The 18,193-nt window shown below is 34.9% G+C and overlaps 2 protein-coding genes across 7 annotated transcripts in view; one reads left to right on the top strand and one right to left on the bottom strand.

Annotated features, from left to right (window-relative positions):
- The window catches only part of LOC143243197 (protein GVQW3-like), a 70,718-nt gene extending 58,550 nt beyond the window's left edge, over window positions 1–12,168 (top strand). For all 5 annotated transcript variants that reach the window (XM_076487000.1, XM_076487001.1, XM_076486999.1 and 2 more), the window contains exon 4: window positions 10,920–12,168. In XM_076487000.1, the coding sequence (XP_076343115.1) occupies window positions 11,101–11,535 (435 nt within the window). In that variant the 5' untranslated portion in view covers window positions 10,920–11,100 and the 3' untranslated portion in view covers window positions 11,536–12,168. The remainder of the gene's footprint in view (window positions 1–10,919) is intronic.
- LOC143243195 (serine/threonine-protein kinase atr-like) overlaps window positions 1–18,193 on the bottom strand; it is a 40,240-nt gene that overhangs the window by 10,978 nt on the left and 11,069 nt on the right. For both annotated transcript variants that reach the window (XM_076486993.1, XM_076486994.1), the window contains 5 exons: window positions 17,399–17,549; window positions 17,042–17,132; window positions 12,915–12,977; window positions 10,121–10,186; window positions 4,988–5,067 (listed from right to left, as the gene is read on the bottom strand). In XM_076486993.1, the coding sequence (XP_076343108.1) occupies window positions 4,988–5,067; window positions 10,121–10,186; window positions 12,915–12,977; window positions 17,042–17,132; window positions 17,399–17,549 (451 nt within the window). The remainder of the gene's footprint in view (window positions 1–4,987; window positions 5,068–10,120; window positions 10,187–12,914; window positions 12,978–17,041; window positions 17,133–17,398; window positions 17,550–18,193) is intronic.

The raw sequence follows: 18,193 nt of genomic DNA, 5'->3' as shown, positions 1-18,193 counted from the left end.
GTGGAGGATGTTCAGTGCTCTTGTACATTTGACCTGTAGCTGCTTGATGTGTGTTATGAAGCTCAGCTTACAGTCAAAGATAAGCCCAAAGAACTTTGTTTCAGGGACCACAGTTAGCACAACTTCACCAATATTGAGTTCAGGATCAGGGTGAATACCCCATTGGTGGCAAAAGTGCATACAAACAGTTTTAGAGAGAGAGAATTAAAACTGTTTGCAGTGATCCACTTCAGAAAACAATTGAGGGCAGTTTGTAGCTGTTGCTCAATATACTGCATGTTTGATGATTGACATGAAATGTGAAAGTCATTGACATAGAGACCGTATGCAACAGTAAGAGGGAGTAGTTCAGTGATGGCATTAATCTTTATACTGAAAAATGTGTCACTCAAAACACAGCCATGAAGAACTCCAAGTTCCTGTAGATAAAAACGGAATGTGTTGAACCCACATGAACTTGGAATCACCTGTCCATTAAAAAATTTTTAATAAACATGGGTAAATGGCCAAGTAACCCATATATATGGAGGTCTCATGAAATGCCATACCTCCATGTTGTGTCACAAGCCTTCTCAATATCAAAGAATATTGATACAAGATTTTGTCATTTGAGAAAAGCTTCTCTGATTAATGTTTCAGGTTGAATCAAGTGGTCCATGGTGGAGCACTGTCGTTAGGACACACACTGGGTGGGCGAGAGGAGGTTATTTTCTTCAAAAACCCAAACAAGACGAACTTTAACCATCCTCTCTAAGGTCTTACAGAGACATTTCATCAAAGCAATTGGATGGTAGTTTGAAGGAATCTTCGGATCCTTCCCAGGCTTAGAGAAAGATAGGAATATAGCTCAGTGCCAGGCATCAGGAAAACATTCTCCTGCCAGATCTGGTTGAAAACAATCAGAAAAACAGCAAGAGAAGCAGGAGAGAGATAGCACAGCATTTCATAGAGCACATCATCAGGTCCAACCGAATGTACTGACAGACTGATGAAGAGCCAGTGTAAGGGGACGATTATAGTCACAGAGACAATCAGCTCAAAGGAAAGAAGTGATTACTCTGCCCAACTGGTGATAAAAGATATGTTGGTTGTGAACTTAATCCAAGAGTCCTTCTGGCTTTGACATATTACCCACCAAGCATGTGCACGGGCCTGTTGGAAAGCGATGCGATTCGAGAATGTGGGATACCTATGAAAAGTATCCCACGTCCATTTTTTGAGTCTTCTGTGCCATGTGGCAGGCAAGATTCCACCACAGATGATGATATTGTGGAAAACATGTCAAGGCTTTAGGAATACTTTGAGCAGCTTTCTGTACAATACAGTCAGTTATTTCTGTCACACAGTCGTCTATTGATGGCAGGATCAAGTTCTGTAAGAACAGTAAAAGAGAGCAAGTTTGCTTGATCCTTTTTCCATTGGTGCACATGGGTTGGGTGGCATTGACCACAGCCAGTCTCTCTCAAAATTGTAGAAAAATTATCACTGCTGCATGGGTTATTGTCAACCCTCCACGAAAAGTGGGAGAATAGTGAAGGGGAGTAAATGGAGAGATCAAAAGCAGTAAAGAACTGACTAGATGCATGAAAATAAGTATAAGAACCACTATTGAAGAGAGAAAAGTTGTGATCAGAGAGCATACACTCTACGGAGTGACCCTCCCATCAATATCAGCACTTCCTCAGAGGGGACGATTTCCATTAAAGCCCCCCCAGCATTAAAAATGGAGATGGCAACTGTTTAATGAGAGCATCAAGGTCTGATTGATCATAGGTCTCTCTAGGCAACAGGTAGAGAGAACAAACAGTGATGGTACGACACAAAGAAACACAAATGGCTACAGCCTCCAAGGGTGTGTTGAGTAACAAAGACAGGGTAAGCACATGCTGATCAACCAACAGTGCTACCCCTCCATGCACTTGTCCATCACACAGCCTGTCATTTCTGTACAAAGAAAACTGCTGAAAGGTGATTGTATCAGCAAGTTTCAGAAAGATTTCCTGCAAGGAAAGACATACAGGATGGTAGGAAGAAATAAGTGTTTTGATGTCACCCAGATTAGAATGTAAACTTCAACAGTTCCATTGTATCAAGGTGGCTACTTTTATTTATGTGTAGGCAAATTGGGTGCAGACCATGTTTTATTTCTTTATTGTCTTTATTCGAGGGAGGTTTACCAACCTCAATGGATCCTACCCTGGGTTGATTGGGCAAGTCTTTGTTGTTAGAAGAGGATTCCAGTGACTTAGGGTGCAAACAAATGATCATTTTGCACCTTGGGAAAGGAGAAGAAAGTGTAACCAAAACCAAAGGAAGCAGATATTGGAATTTGCTGAAATTAATGTTAGAGACAAAGATGGGTGTTGACATTGATTCATTAACTTTTTTAACCATGGATGTCAGAAGACTTTCTGTTTGTTTTGAGAATGATTCTTTTGGAGGTACAAAGAAATCTGTCTGCACTCCCACTGTAGTAGTGGAATGAAGTGCATCAGCATAAGTCAAACATAAAGTGGTAGATAGCAATTTTCAAGCCTCAGAGCAAGTAATGTTTTGAATCATCTTTAAACACTGTACCTTTTTATTCCTTCCAACCATTTAGGGCAAGAATAAAAGTAAGATGGGTGAGAGCCATTGCAAGTGATGCAACAAGGGTCTGTTTCATACTCATAGGCACCATAATCCTTGCCACTGCAACGAGCACATGTCAAGGAACCAAGACATAATGTCTCTGAGTGATCAAATAGCTGACACTGGAACTATCCGAGAGGGTTTGGAATGTATGGTCGTACCTTGCAGTTAAAATAACCTGCCTTGTTGGTAGCAGGTGGATGCTGTGATGTAAATGTTAAAATGAGGACATTGATCGGCATCAAAATTCCATCTTTGGGAGTGGAGATACACCTTACTGAAGAAACTCCTTGTGGTGGGAGAAACCAGTGGGAATCTCTGACTCAGGATGTTCTTCAAATCCCTATCAACAATAACTTCTTGTTACGATTTCAAAGTTGAATGAGGCATAACCTCAATAGGTATATTGCCTTGGAATGTAAGAGGAATTCACTGTGCTCGAGATGTGCATATTTCTACCAATATGTCACAAGAGCAAATCCTTCTGACCAACTGTGGAGAGCCAGTGAGACCTTCTGGTCCCTTCTGAATGAAAAAGGGAGACATTTGCCCTAAAGGTTTGTCTGAAAGAAAATGTAGTATAATAAAATAAGGTACAGAAGTTGCAAATGTTAAAGATTGCTGCTCAGAATCTTCAAGATGTGATTGTTTACTCATAAACTGTTTTTCACTATTTTGGTTAACTTTTTTATTTGGATGGTCCATAATAAAAAATGAATTTTTCGGTGTCCACTGTCCCCACCCACCATAAAGCCCTATGAGTGGATGCATTACAATGCCAAACAAGAACACTGCAGCAACACCAGGGTTTCATGAGCACTATACCCAAACACCAGCATCAGGTACAATGTCCACAACACCTGCTGAGAACATCCAACACTGGTACTTGGTTAACCCTAGGCCAAGTGAACCAGCCAACTGACCCAAGGGGAGCCACCCCAAGGCTGCCCATCTACAGGAATTCAAGGCCACAGTGGTATGTTAGGGTTGGACCCCTCAACCATCAGGATCTTCTCCTCCTCTTCATGGGTCACCATGCACAACACACATGTTGGTGGATCTTTAGATCCCAAAAGAGGTAAACTAAAAGAACAGAACCTCCCCTGGGAGGTCCCCTCACCAATCACAGGAATCCAGAATGAGGGGAACAACTACCTGAAGAAATCCACAATGGTAAATATTATTCATCATGTAAGTAGACATTAAAACAATTACTTTAAAGATATCCACAATGATATGTGCCTTTCTCCTTGTAATTAGACATTAAAACAATTACTTCAAAGATATCCACAATGATATATAACGTTCTCCATGTAATTAGACATTAAAACAATTACTTCAAAGATATCCACAATACGTACCATTCTCCATGTAATTAGACATTAAAACAATTACTTCAAAGATATCCACAATGATATGTACCATTCTCCATGTAATTAGACATTAAAACAATTACTTCAAAGATATCCACAATGATATGTACCATTCTCCATGTAATTAGACATTAAAACAATTACTTCAAAGATATCCACAATGATATGTACCATTCTCCATGTAATTAGACATTAAAACATTACTTCAAAGATATCCACAATGTATGTACCATTCTCCATGTAATTAGACATTAAAACAATTACTTCAAAGATATCCACAATGATATGTACCATTCTCCATGTAATTAGACATTAAAACAATTACTTCAAAGATATCCACAATGATATGTACCATTCTCCATGTAATTAGACATTAAAACAATTACTTCAAAGATATCCACAATGATATGTACCATTCTCCATGTAATTAGACATTAAAACAATTACTTCAAAGATATCCACAATGATATGTACCATTCTCCATGTAATTAGACATTAAAACAATTACTTCAAAGATATCCACAATGATATGTACCATTCTCCATGTAATTAGACATTAAAACAATTACTTCAAAGATATCCACAATGATATGTACCATTCTCCATGTAACCTCAGAACTTTTATATTTTTGCTTCTTCAGTTTATTTTGTCCCCATTACTTTAAGACTTTTGTCAATATGATTGTTAATCCTTTGTTAGTTACTTTCATTTAAACTCTTATTTCTTAATTCTGTAAGCATGAAATGCATCACTTTTCTTATAATGTGATAAAAACAGTTACGTGAGAACATTATATCTACCTTGGTACATACAATTTATCTTGTAAATAGAAATAAAATCAATTGCAATCACTTGAGACCATGGTGGAATCCACACTGGTATTAACTATTTCCTTATTAGTAGATATAAAAAATTACTGAAGAACATGATAACATGTATGGTGATTTATACTTTTATATAAATGGAGATTTAATATAATTACCTGAGAACGTGACTGTATCCACCATTTTCCATGGAGGCTGCTGATAAAGGTCCCATCTGCTGAGTTCTTACAATTTTACACTATGTGAGATAATCAAGGGTGGAACAAAATTTACCACATCAATCCAAAAAGTATTTTGAATATTTCCTAGAGACATGAATAATCTTTAAGTGACATGCCTCTTCACTTCTTCCAAATACATTTACATTACTAACATATAAAAAAAATATATATTGCACTTGAATGTTGGAAATACATCTTTGCTAATTAAAGCATTTATTTTCTTATTGAGATACAAAAGTTTATTTATACTATGATTATACTTTAAAACTCAGGAAGGAAACTAAGTTTTCTCAAGAACTTTGCTATAATGTTGTGTATGATTATAACCAATGGCAAAATCAAAATTAATTGAAAATTTATGTTACAAGATCTTCTACATAACATCACATTCATGGTATGAACTTATTTTCATATGCTCTCAATGAACAGGTAGATTTAAACAGTTTGAATACATCTTTGGTGTTAAATTAACTTATTTTTTGTGGAGATGGTTTACCACAGGTTTGTTACATAGCTGTGCATGTATCATACTTTGATTAAATTGTTGTGAATTGGCACTTGTTGTATATTGCTGAATCATGTCAGTAGAACCTTCCAAGATTTTCACACTATCACAAATTATTGCATCATAATATCCCATGAAGACCATTGTGTAAAGCAACTGAGGCCTCTTTCAGACAACAAATATGCATCCAAAATGCACTTTGAGTTGGTCACTTAGATATATCTAGACAGTCTGAGTGGGAGTTTAGCCATAAAGAGTGTATTCTGGCTATTTCTGAAGTGAAATTATCACAGACTGTATTGTAACAACAAAGTAAAAATTATATAATATGAACAAGATTGTGTGAGCTTTAAGAAAAGGAGACAACAATTTAAAGATTTGGATACAACTGTAATAGCCAACAGTGTAATGAACATTTGAATATATGTTTGACTTGCTTTAATTTACTATTATTTAAAAAAAAGTGAACTCTATGCTGTTTCTTCACTGTTGAAATGCCAACAAGTCAGACACTTACTGTAAAGCATAGGCCTATAAATTCACAGCTGAAGCAATAGAATAAATATTGTAGAGGCCACATATACACCATTTTAACTGGCTTTGATAAGTGGATGGTGAAGGGCAAATAACTTAGCCTTAAAGATGGTGATATATGAGAGTTTGTTACACAACAACAAGACATAAAGAGAGAAACAAACAACAAAAAAAGAAGAAAAAAAGAAAGGCTGAAAAAAGAAATGAAAAACTGGAAACTGAGAGAGAGAGAGACTAAAAACAAAGAGAATATAACAGTACAACTTGAAGTCACTAAGTTTAACAAGCAAATTGAAGGATCATTAACAATGGGCTGACAAAACTTGATGAATAGAAAGACAACATGAATGATCTAATGAGAAGTGAAAGATTCACCCCTCAAGGTCAAAACTGGGACAATCCTTTTCACAGTAAAAGGACTACAAGTGTATGTAGGTGTAATATCAGAAGATGCCATGGACTAGAATATGTTAAAAATTGCCTTGCTGAAATGCAATGAAATTACATAGGATGGTTTTTGTTAGAATTTAGAAAAGGCAAAGTTGACACTAGAGAAACTATATTTCAGTTTGTGGCATGTCTACAGCAATATTTCACAAGGTGAATTTACATGGCCAAGTGTGAAGATAGTTTTGAAGGACTGGTAAACCTACTAACAGATGAATAATTCATTATCATGTACTCCACTTACATGTCATTTTTTGTACCAGAAAGAGCACCAAATGACATGATAAAGATGATCAAGCTGGCAAAATAGTATGTGGAAGCCCATGGGGAGAACATAACAGGCAAATCCAATCATAACCATTCAAAGCCAAGAAGAGGGATTACAAGCAGGATGCCACCACAGGTGACAAGAAGTCGTCAGACAAATGGGAGATACTACACTTGTTAGAAAATGAGACATATTGTGATATGATTGCAAGTTTGCAACCAACAAGAATCTCAAATCAAGCAGTTAGAGTTACCTACAAAGATGGTGCTAGTAAGATACTAGAGAAGAATGATTGTCACTGTTGCCAGAAATCACATAAAATAATTCATGATTACACAGTACTTGAATGACAGTCAGTTCAAATTAACAAATGGATCAATCACAACTTATCAGTAGGTGAACACTATGTTTGGCAACAAGAACATGACAGTGAAATGAAACACTGGGAGCAGAAGTGAGAATTACTCTAGTATCAAATGACCAGATAATGGCAAAAGTACATATATGTGTGCTGACTGATGGGACAGTGAGAAAGTTTCCTATAGTAACAATAAAGGGGAAACTCCATACTATGTGGGAGACCTTGAGACAACACATAAGAAAGCACCCATCTATGACATGGTAATCAGCAATATACCTGACAACAGAAATTTGAAAGAACCAGACAGAAAGGAGACTGATGAAGTATCTGCAGTCACCACAAGAATTCAAAAAAATAAAAGCAAAACATCAACCCTCTGGAAATCTCAAAAAGTGACATTGTGTATGTATGTCTATGGGAATTGAAGGAAGCACAGAAGAAAGACCCTTCAATGATGAAACTTTGAAACAATGTCTAAGAGACAATTGAGCACAAAAATGAGGAAAAAAAGGATATACAGAACAGAGAATCAGAAGAAAGTGCTGTATCAGATCTATCAAAGCACTTCTACCAGAAGTTAAACAGATCATTGTACCAACAAAGCACTAGACTCAAGTAATGGTCAACAAGTAACTTGTGAAATGACACCAAGGAATAAAGAAGATGGCATACAAAATAAAGGGACTCTACCTAGAATGAATGTAGCCATAGAGCCATGAGATGAAATGTCTCTTATGGGAGTGCTATCCAACACAGTTGCCATGGACTTGATTGGACAACTAACACCTGACATGAGCAATATGTATGTGATGATAGTAGCTATGTAACATGTTACCCAGAAGCCATAGCACTACCAAAGACAGAGAAACTCGCAGAAACCTTCCTTATAAGTGTTCTGCAGAGAAGGGTTTTAAAAACAAGTCTCAAGTGACAGAGGGACCTAGTTTACCTTAAAATTGATTCAAGAGGTGTGCAGACTCATTAGCACTAAGCAGCTCCTTGCAAGACAGTTGATGACGTCCTAAAGAACATGATGAAAATGTTCGAGAAAAGACCACGTGACCAGGACAAGTACCTCCAGGCAGTAGTATTTGCTTATTTATAATTCTCGTATGTAAATATAAGATTTTCAGTATTCATGTTACTGCATGGAAGAGCAGTATGAGGTCCAATGCGGATACTGTGAAAACTGTTCACAGAAGAAGAAGAGTCAGAAGTGATGCACATATACCAATATGTGTTAGACCTAAGAAACCAACTGTAGAAGACTTGTCAACTCACTCAAACAAGTTTGTATGCAGCCGATGTCAGACAGAAATGCTTCTATGATAAGAAGTCCAAGGATTAACATTTCAGAAAGAAGGTTTCTGTTCCTTAAAGACACAACAAACTCATCTGAAGGTTAGTAATTTTCACACACACAAAAAAATGAAAATCTGAGACCACTGGGTGTAGATGACATGTACAAAAGTGTCAACATCAATGAAGAAATTAATGACAAATTGAAGAAAGAAGTAGCAGTGTGCATCTGTCTCCACAGACAGATAAAGCCAGACAGACTGTGACCATGACCAAGAACTTAGTCAAAGTGAAGCCCTACCAAATGTTCTACATAATAAAAGCCTGATTAAGCTAAAAGTTAAAGTAATGTTAGAAGCTGGAATAACTGGGCCTTTGAATTAAGTTTACTGTTCACTGGTGGTAATCATGAAGACCATGAATGTCTCACAACCATCTGTACAGATTTCCAGAAAATAAACTTTATGACAGAATTTGGCTCCAAACCTATGGGCAACCCAGATGCTATTGCAGTGAAAATAAATGGGCCCAAGTTCTTCACTAAGGTCAATCTCAGAAAAGTGTATTGGCAAAGTTTAAAGAGAAGACAGCCTTTTTTGACACCTGATGAATGGTACCAATTCAAGAAAGATGCCATCTGGATTAATCAATTCAGCAGCAGCATTCAACTTCTTGATGAGAAAAATGTTGCAAAAAACCCACCAACATTGTGTACGATGTAACCATCTGAAGAAACTCAGGGATCTGTTCAGAAAGACACTGAGCAGTGAGATCTGTGACTCAAGAAGTGTTTGGCCACCATACTGACATTTGGAACTTCTTCAACAGTCTGTATGGAAGGAGTTCATCATCCAAATGAATCATCAACCACTTGCAAAGATCCAGAGGTATAAAACTGACTGTGCAATAATCATGAGTTAGGTATTGTACCCCAAGAACTTCTGGTCCCACACTGAATCCAACAAGAGGACTGCAAATGTTGGTGCAAGACTGTATGAGTAGATTTTTTGGATGAACTGGAAACAGTCTTTGTATATAGTACAAAAAATAATTGTAAACACGTTTCTTAAAGAGAAGCTTATTGTTATATCCACACAAGTGTTTAAGTTTAATGTAAGTGTTATTACTTAAATAGTATAAGAGAGAGTGTTCAATTTAGTTATTTTTAGTAGCAGTAGTTTATAATTACTTTTCTGTGTACGAATCACAGACTGTGATTTATACTTGCTGTACTATTGCATTATTTTATTAGAAACTTCTAAATTTTTCTAATTGTTTTGATTGAATATTATTTTATCACAATAACTCATAATGTGAAGAATGTTTAAGACCTCTGTGAGGTTATAAATGTGTGTCAAAAATGTAGTTTGGGTTAGTTTGATTGAACAGATAGATCTAGCCTGTGTGATTGTGAGTTTAGCCATAAAAAAGCATATATTGGTGATTTCTAACTTGAAATTATCACAAACTATATTGTAACAACATAGAAGACAAGAATTAATTTGTTTTGTAAATTGGATTCTAAAGTAACTGGACCAGGCTATGTGGATTTTGATGAAAAGAAGACAAGTATTTAATGCTCTAGATACAACTGTGCTAGCAAATAATGAAAAAAACATTTGTTTATACATTTTAATTGTTTTAATACATTATTACCTGAAACAAGAGAACTGTATGCTGTTTGTTTGTTATTGAAACTTGTTGCCAAGTCCCACACACCAACTACAAGGAATCCAGCCTATATATATATATACAATAAACTAAAACACCCTGACAACAAACAAGGTAAACAGATGCAAATCTCTATGTCACCTGTTCCAAATAAATAGCTAGATTTAAAATAAAAGCCATAACTATGATAAACAAATGCACATACTTATTTTAATCTGTTTCAAATAAATAGCTAAATTTAAACTAAGAACTATTACTATGATACAGATACACATACTTATTTTCATCCCTTTCAAATAAATGACTAGATTTCAACTATATACAACAACTACAATAAGTAGATGTACATAGTTCTATAAGAGGAGCCATTTTCTTTTCCCATGATGTAGATTTAGTTTGAATATTCATACAGTGTAGATAATATATATACATACATACAATAACAATTACAAAATATGATACTTTTGTTGATATTATATTTTCTTGACTAATAAGTACTAGCAAAAAAAAGACGATTTGTTTTAAAATTACAAAATAGTTTTCCACTACAGTTTATGGAATCAATGAAATGGACAATCTTAGCTCAACTTTTACTATGTAAGAGAACTCATAATTTTTCAAACTGTGTGACTTAAAAAGGACATGAACTCAAGTGTTCTTGTTTTAATATATATTATTTATTATTTGAATGTTTACTCACACAATAATATTCCAAACATAACTCATAAACAACTTGATATATCTTATATATGAGTTCTGATCAAAAAGATTTCTTCTGTTACAGGTGCCAGTACAGAGGCAGTAAGCTTTACTGAGGTGTGTACAAAGTACAAATAGTGATCTACCTCACGGATAAACCACTTATCCAGACCTTATACCCGTGTTCAAAGACAGAAGCATCTCTTGCTTCTGTTGAAATATAAATGGACAGAAAATAAAAGCAACATGTTTGCATCAAATTTTTTATGAAAAATGGTACAGTAGGAACAGAAATCATTGAAATGTTAAGAACTGCTTTTAATTATGATTGCTTAAGTAAAACTGTTGTTTATCAGTGGATAAAACACTTCCAAGATGTCCAGAAATCAGTCAAAGATGACGACCATTCTGGGCAATCACCGACATCATCCACTGATGAAATGGTTGCTAAGATGAAAGAAAATAGTCAAAGTCATCAAAGATTAACTATTCATGAAATTGCTGACAAACTGAACATTTCCTTTGCATTATGTCATGTGATTTTAGCTGAAAAACTCTGCATGTGTCAAGTGTCTGCAAATTTTTTTCCAAGGCTGTTGATGGATGACCAAAAGTTTCACCATCAACAAGTGTGTGAGGATCTGAAAAGAAGGCTAGAAATTGATCCAAATTTCATCAACATCATTATTACTGGTGATTGAGTCATGGGTACACAGTTATGACCCTGAAACGAAATTTCAGTCACCCCAGTGGAAATCTCCATCATCACCACTTCCAAAAAAACATGACAGTCTTGATCAAATGTAAAGACAATGTTGATCGTGTTTTTTGATGTTCAAGGTATTGTTCATCATGAATGCGTGCCTAATGGCCAGACAGTTAACCAAGCATTTTATAAAAAGGTCCTAATTTGCTTGAGGGAAGAAATTAGAAGAAACTGCTGCGAGCTGTGGAAAATGATTATTGGTTTCTCTGTCACGACAATGCACCTTCACATAGTGCTGTATCTGTTCAAGAACGTTTGGCAGAAAGAAACATTCCTGTGATACCACACCCCCTGTAATCTCCCAATCTTGCCACATGTGATTTTGTTCTGTTCCCAAAAATCAAAATTAAGTTGAAAGGAAGGTGATTTGATGACATTCCAACCATCCACAATTGTGTGAAAGCAGAACTTAGTCACACAAAAGTTGAAGGCTTTCGAAAATGGCAGGAACATCAGGACAAGTGTGTATTAGCTGGAGGGGATTACTTTGAACGGGATATAATATAATACTGATGTATGTACATTGTTCTGTGCAATAAAAGTGAAGTCTTAGAACTTTTTGACCATACATCATATATTGCAAATAGTGGTCTCTGTTCAATCATTTGCCTGTCTCCAGTTTGAAAAGTTGCACAAAGAAACAAAACTCAACATTTACTTTTGAAATTACAGAAGAACAGACATGGATAATGTTGATGCCAAATTTTATTTCACAAACAGGATATTCTACATTAAATGTTAGAAAGTAATCATACTGTCATTCAAATTTCAAAATGTAACATAACTTAAAGAATAAAAATGTACATTTACCATATGTTATTGCTGAGCACCACTTAGGATGACTAAAATGCTCAACAATTACTTTTGCAGTGTGTGGTACAAATATGTCAGAGGCTTGACACTGAGTGAAACCAAGAGTGCAACACAATAAACATTTTCTTAAAGTCTACAATATAATTTAAATTGAAAGATCCAATGGGTCATTTAGGTTGGGGCTAGAAGGGGCTCAGCCCTAGGGCTTATGGTCTTAATGGAGGCCCATTGTAGGACCCTCAAAGATTATTAGCCACTAAGCACATACAACCTTTAATCCACCACTGGAAAGATCAACATAAACGTTCCTATTATTTGAGATAAGTATGTTTGTTTGTTGTAAATAAGCTAACTTTAAAATTTACTTTCTTAATTAGTAATTTTTTACAATTACTAATTAAGAAACAAGGGCACTTGGCAAAAAAGTGTCATCCATAAGTTACTACATATTAAACTTGTTATATAAATGACTATATATTAGTTATTAAAAGTTTCTCATACCTTTTCTTCAACAGAAAGAGGAATTTTTCCAACTGCAACTTCCCAGTTATCAGAAGAAATCTGCTACAAATTTGATAAATAAAAAATGGAGTTACAAAACTGTACTAAGGTACAGGTAACATGGAACAATTAGCAGGCAAAAATATACACATTCTTAGAATGAACTTCATTTATTACCTTTTAACTGAAACTATATTGACTATTAAAATACACATAGCTGCACCAATTATTAATCTTTTGTATTTTCTCCCTTGTTTATAATGCCTTAAAGTGTTCTGCAGAATCAAGCAATTTTCACTTTTTCAAAGTTAAATGTAAAATAATAAAAAATAAACTTTTCTAGAAAGTTCATCATTGAACCACTGTCCTTTTTTAGTTGGGAAATTACAGCTCCACAATGATTTACAGATACCAATCAAGAAAGAGACTACCTAAATGGCACCTAAAGATACAGTTATGGTTGGACCTATGTTAAAGAGTCACCATTAAGATAACTGATCACCAACTTGTTTCATAGTTCCTCATGTTAAATAAACATCTGGTACCACTGGAATCTGTGGTAATTAACCTGAACAGAAAATAGAGAGAGAAGACAAAGAGGGAATCAGAAAAATTTTGTCAGCAGTTATTTAAAATGTAAGCAGTGATCTGTCATCGCACTCACAAATGGTCCCTATATTAAACAGAGAGACGACTGGGTACTTACTGTCTTGCAAAACAACACATTCTTCTTGTGAAACTTAAAAGTCTTATACAAGAAGTTCAAGAACAGAGATGGAAGCCACACAACAAGCTGTTTTCTAGATTATGGAAAACAATGAACTGCAAATAGAAAGTTCCATGACATAATATCTGATAACAATTTCCAGGCAGTACTGTATAAAGTTAAAATTTTCCAACACCATAAATGTACTTGCAATAAAACTTAGATCCTCTCACATAACAATTTTTTTTCAGGTCATACTGCCCTCCACATGCACAATTTGTTACTCTCCACTAGCCTTGAGACTCACACCTCAATTCACATTTCCACATGCTATTGATGAACTGTAGTATAAAATGAGCATGAGACAACTTTCCACCAATAGGGGTGTGATGTACTATCCTAGCACAGCTGGCATAATCTATAATAATTATTCAATTATCACTTTAAATTACTCAATTAAAGATGTACTGGAAGTAAACAAGAAGGGTGGGAAGTGTGACAGAGGTAAGTACCTATACGAAATACATTTTCAACATTGGAAAACCTTAACATTCAATACAATATCTTACCTACCCTCACATTAGAGCTTAAATCCCACACTAAAACAGTGGAGAAACCAAAACAAAAGCAACTTAGGTGAACTCCCTTCAGAAAGTGCCTGAAGAAAACAGATGGAGCACAATACCCTATACTACAAAAGCATAGGAACACACATGCAGGGTATAGTCTTCACCTGTAGTGAAGATACGTGTCACCAAGAAAACAAGTCCAGTATGGAAAATGGATATGCTTGATGGTGTAGTAGCTAGGTGCAATAGAAAGTACATGGTAGGTTAACTCTAGTCCAAAACCAGGTAGTATTGAATACATGTCTTCTAGTCTACAGAAGGAGAAGGGTCCCAAAAATCTTTACTTCAATGGCAGGAAGCAGAAAGGAAAAGCAACATTTTTCTGGCAACTTAGATACGGCAAATGTTTGAAGACCCAGTACACAACTAAGAAAAGGCTACCTGAGAACTTAACACCTGGGAAATGGTAAAAAAAAAAAGGGAATGCAAACATGGTGGGTCAACTCCAGTCATAAACCATGTAGTGTCAGGAATTTTTGTCTGGTCCATGGTAGGTGTAGGGTCCCTATCATTCATACATGGGAGGCCGTATGCTGACTGGTTATATGTGACTCAAACACAAGACTGCATGAGAACTGATATTCAAGTGATAGTAAAATGTGGGAAAAAGTTAGCCAGGAGTAAAATGCATGAGGCAGACTTGTTTAACAGAAAACCATACAATATTGGGAATTTTTCATCCATTGCTCAGTAGTAAAAGGATACACACTATATGCACTAGCAGAGCACCACCACCCTACTCTCTACTGATTGAAAGTTGTCATGCACTTGACGAAGCCTTCATGGTCCACCACTCCAGCAGTTAGAAACTGGTAAGTTCCAAGAACTTCCATACTGCACTGAAAGGGAGATATACCATGTAGAATACAGAGAAATGAAACACTTTACAATATTTTAGTAAAACTACACAGGCAGATGAAAACATATGAGAACAAAATAGGGTGGGGTTAAAGGACTTAAGTAACAAGGGCATTATGCTCCTAACAAATGGTAGCAACAAATCAACCAAATATGAAAGGATAATGCTGAAGAAGATAAACACACAACTGTAGAAAAGATAAGTAAAAGAGCATGCACCAAAACACCATTGTAAGATTGGAGATTTCTACAGAAATAAGGTGAATGAAACAAACTTGAGGAAACTAAATTGTACAAAAGAATAAAAAAGGTTTAGGTAGTTTCAAGTCAGCATTGGTACATGATTAGGATGCAGGTAATAATAAAAAAAACTGACAAAATTCCTTCCATCTCAAACAAGAAACATAAGTGGAGATATGTCATGTACAAAAGAAAGGCAGAGGCTTCATGAACTTGTCCACCACTTGCTGTACAAAAGCTGTCACATCTGCCAACAGACAAACCCAATGCTTATAAACTGCCCAGTCATGAAATGATGATTGTATACTTCAGAATGGAGGAAGTCAGCTGTGCTAGAAAAGTGTGTTACTCTCTTACTGTTGGAGGGTTGTTGCATACTTATTTGCATGGAAACATGAATCTGGACAGAAGTCTCAAGGCTAGTGATAAGCAAAATTTATACAAAGAGAGTGTAACGCAACTCTAGGAAAGCAATTATGTTAGTATAGGAAAGGTATCATATCAGTAATTCAGTATTTTCCCATATGGATGACAGAAATAAAGAAACTGTATAGTAAGACCATCCTCTGTCACTGTGTGCCATACCACATGGGGTAAAAGTAAATGAGACAGTTAACAAGCTCTGCCATATCCACTCAATTCTAATGAAAGAATATGGCTCCACGTGCATTAATATGGCAAAAGTGACAACCATAGAAAGTATTCCTCACAACATTCAGAAGAAAGGAAACTGTATGATACAGCAGTAAAACTAAAATACGAGCTTGTCAACAGGACAGTAAATAAACAGAAGTCGATTGGTAAAGTAAGTAAAGGATTCCTCCTCTACTTGCTGCCAGACAGCCAGCTCTACAAGAAGGGTCATTAAACCTCCTGGTATTATTAGCAAGTGCTATTCTAAACAAATTTCTAATAAAAAAAACAAACAAGATTCACTGTTATTTATATTACAGTACTACATCTCTAGTGAAAAGACTTTCAGTGAAACCACGAATTTCCAGTGAAGTGGCAGTAATGAGTTTTTCAATGTGTTGTATAAAACATTATTAATTGAAACTTTAATCAATAAAAGTTTAAATATAAAAATGACAAACTTTAATCTTACTACTTGTAAAACAATGTTTTATTCATTTCTGTAAATTGTACAAATTATAGTTTATTTTATCATGATGCAATTTTATTATACATGTTGCAGGCACAATAGTTTTTTAATTTTTTTTTCCATAGTAAGAGATAAATAAACACTCACTGTTTTAACAAATCAAACTGATATGTCTCTTGGGACAGTTTCTTTAGATAAACGAGGACTTACAATGCTCTTCTGTATCAGAAGAACAATTAAACTAGTACAGAACTATGAATAAAGAAGACATTTATGTACATAAAGAAGACATTTATGTGAATTTAACAAGTATGAATAAAGAAGACATTTATGTGCAGAAGTATGAATAAAGAAGACATTTATGAAGTATAAATATAATAAATAAAGAAGACATTTATGCACAGAAGTATAAATAAGACATTTATGTGCAGAAGTATAAATAAAGAAGACATTTATGACATTTATGCACAGAAGTATAAATAAAGAAGACATTTATGCTCAAACAGTTGTGCCAATGAATGTAGCTAACAAATCATCCTAGCCACTACATTAATTTAAAATTTGAAAATACTTTTGATCTTATCGTACTTACTGATTTTAGGAACTCAGAAAGGCCGTCCCAGTCTGCTAACTTCCATGCTGATTCTACACGAAATGGATTTATCTCATTTGACCATTCTGGTCTATAAAAATAATGCAACAAAGAAAATTTATCTAAACTTTCACATTTTTCACCAGAAAATGTCGAAGTTTATTTAGAGTTAGTGCTAGTACAAAGCATTATGAATATAAGAAAATAATTATAATTAACAAATGAATCTTATTTCCTGTCAGGTGTATAGCTAGACAAATTATAAAAAGAAAAAATACTCATGTTTAAGAAAGCAACTCTATTTCCTGTTGGATGAAAATAACTTAAAAAGTGTGCATAAAACAAACAAACACAAACCTTTCATTTAGAAGACCAGTAGCATAGGTAAGTGCTGTGTTTGACTGATCTAAACCCATCAAGCATCGAAGAAGACCCTGATGGTGACTAATTGTGTCTGATTTAACTTTTACAGCTCTTTCATAACAGGAAAATGCATTTTGTAGTTGACCTATCAAACATGATAACAGAATTTGAAATTCAGCAATTTGATCTTGATGAAACTTTGTAGAATTGATAGCTACTGCCTGTTGTGGAGACACAAGTGTAGAGGACAACGTTTCAAAAGTCTTCTGCTTTTTGTCTTTAAGACTAAAGGCGGAAGACTTTTGAAATGTCATCCTCTACACTTGTGTCTTCACAACAAGCAGTAGCCGTCCATTCCACAAAGTTTCATCATGAATATTCTGCCTAAACAATCTATCAAACAATTTGATCTTATATTTAAGTACTTCAAGCAATAAAACAACAAATTTATTTTTAACAATAGTAAGAGTTTTAAAGGTTACACCTAATGAATCATTTAAAATTTAGATATAATGATGACAGATTTTGTTTATATATATCCACAAGACCAAGGAGAAAAACTTGCTATTTAAATAATTGTTAATTAGAATGTTCCAGAAGTTATCTGAAATACATGTGAAATGATATCTTCACTTGTCTTTGGTGACTTCATGTATTCTTGTTTTATCACAAGGTTAAAATAGCAATGTGGGGATTAACAAAATTAACAAAAGTCAAATAGCTTAAGATAAGAGCACCCATGTATATATACACATATATGAATTTATGAACTAAAAACAAACAAAGAGA

The sequence above is a fragment of the Tachypleus tridentatus genome, unplaced genomic scaffold (genome assembly GCF_004210375.1).
Source record: "Tachypleus tridentatus isolate NWPU-2018 unplaced genomic scaffold, ASM421037v1 Hic_cluster_2, whole genome shotgun sequence".
Classification (NCBI taxonomy): Eukaryota; Metazoa; Arthropoda; class Merostomata; order Xiphosura; family Limulidae; genus Tachypleus; species Tachypleus tridentatus.
Note: the sequence above shows the minus strand (reverse complement) of the source record. Positions and strands in the feature narration are given on the sequence as shown.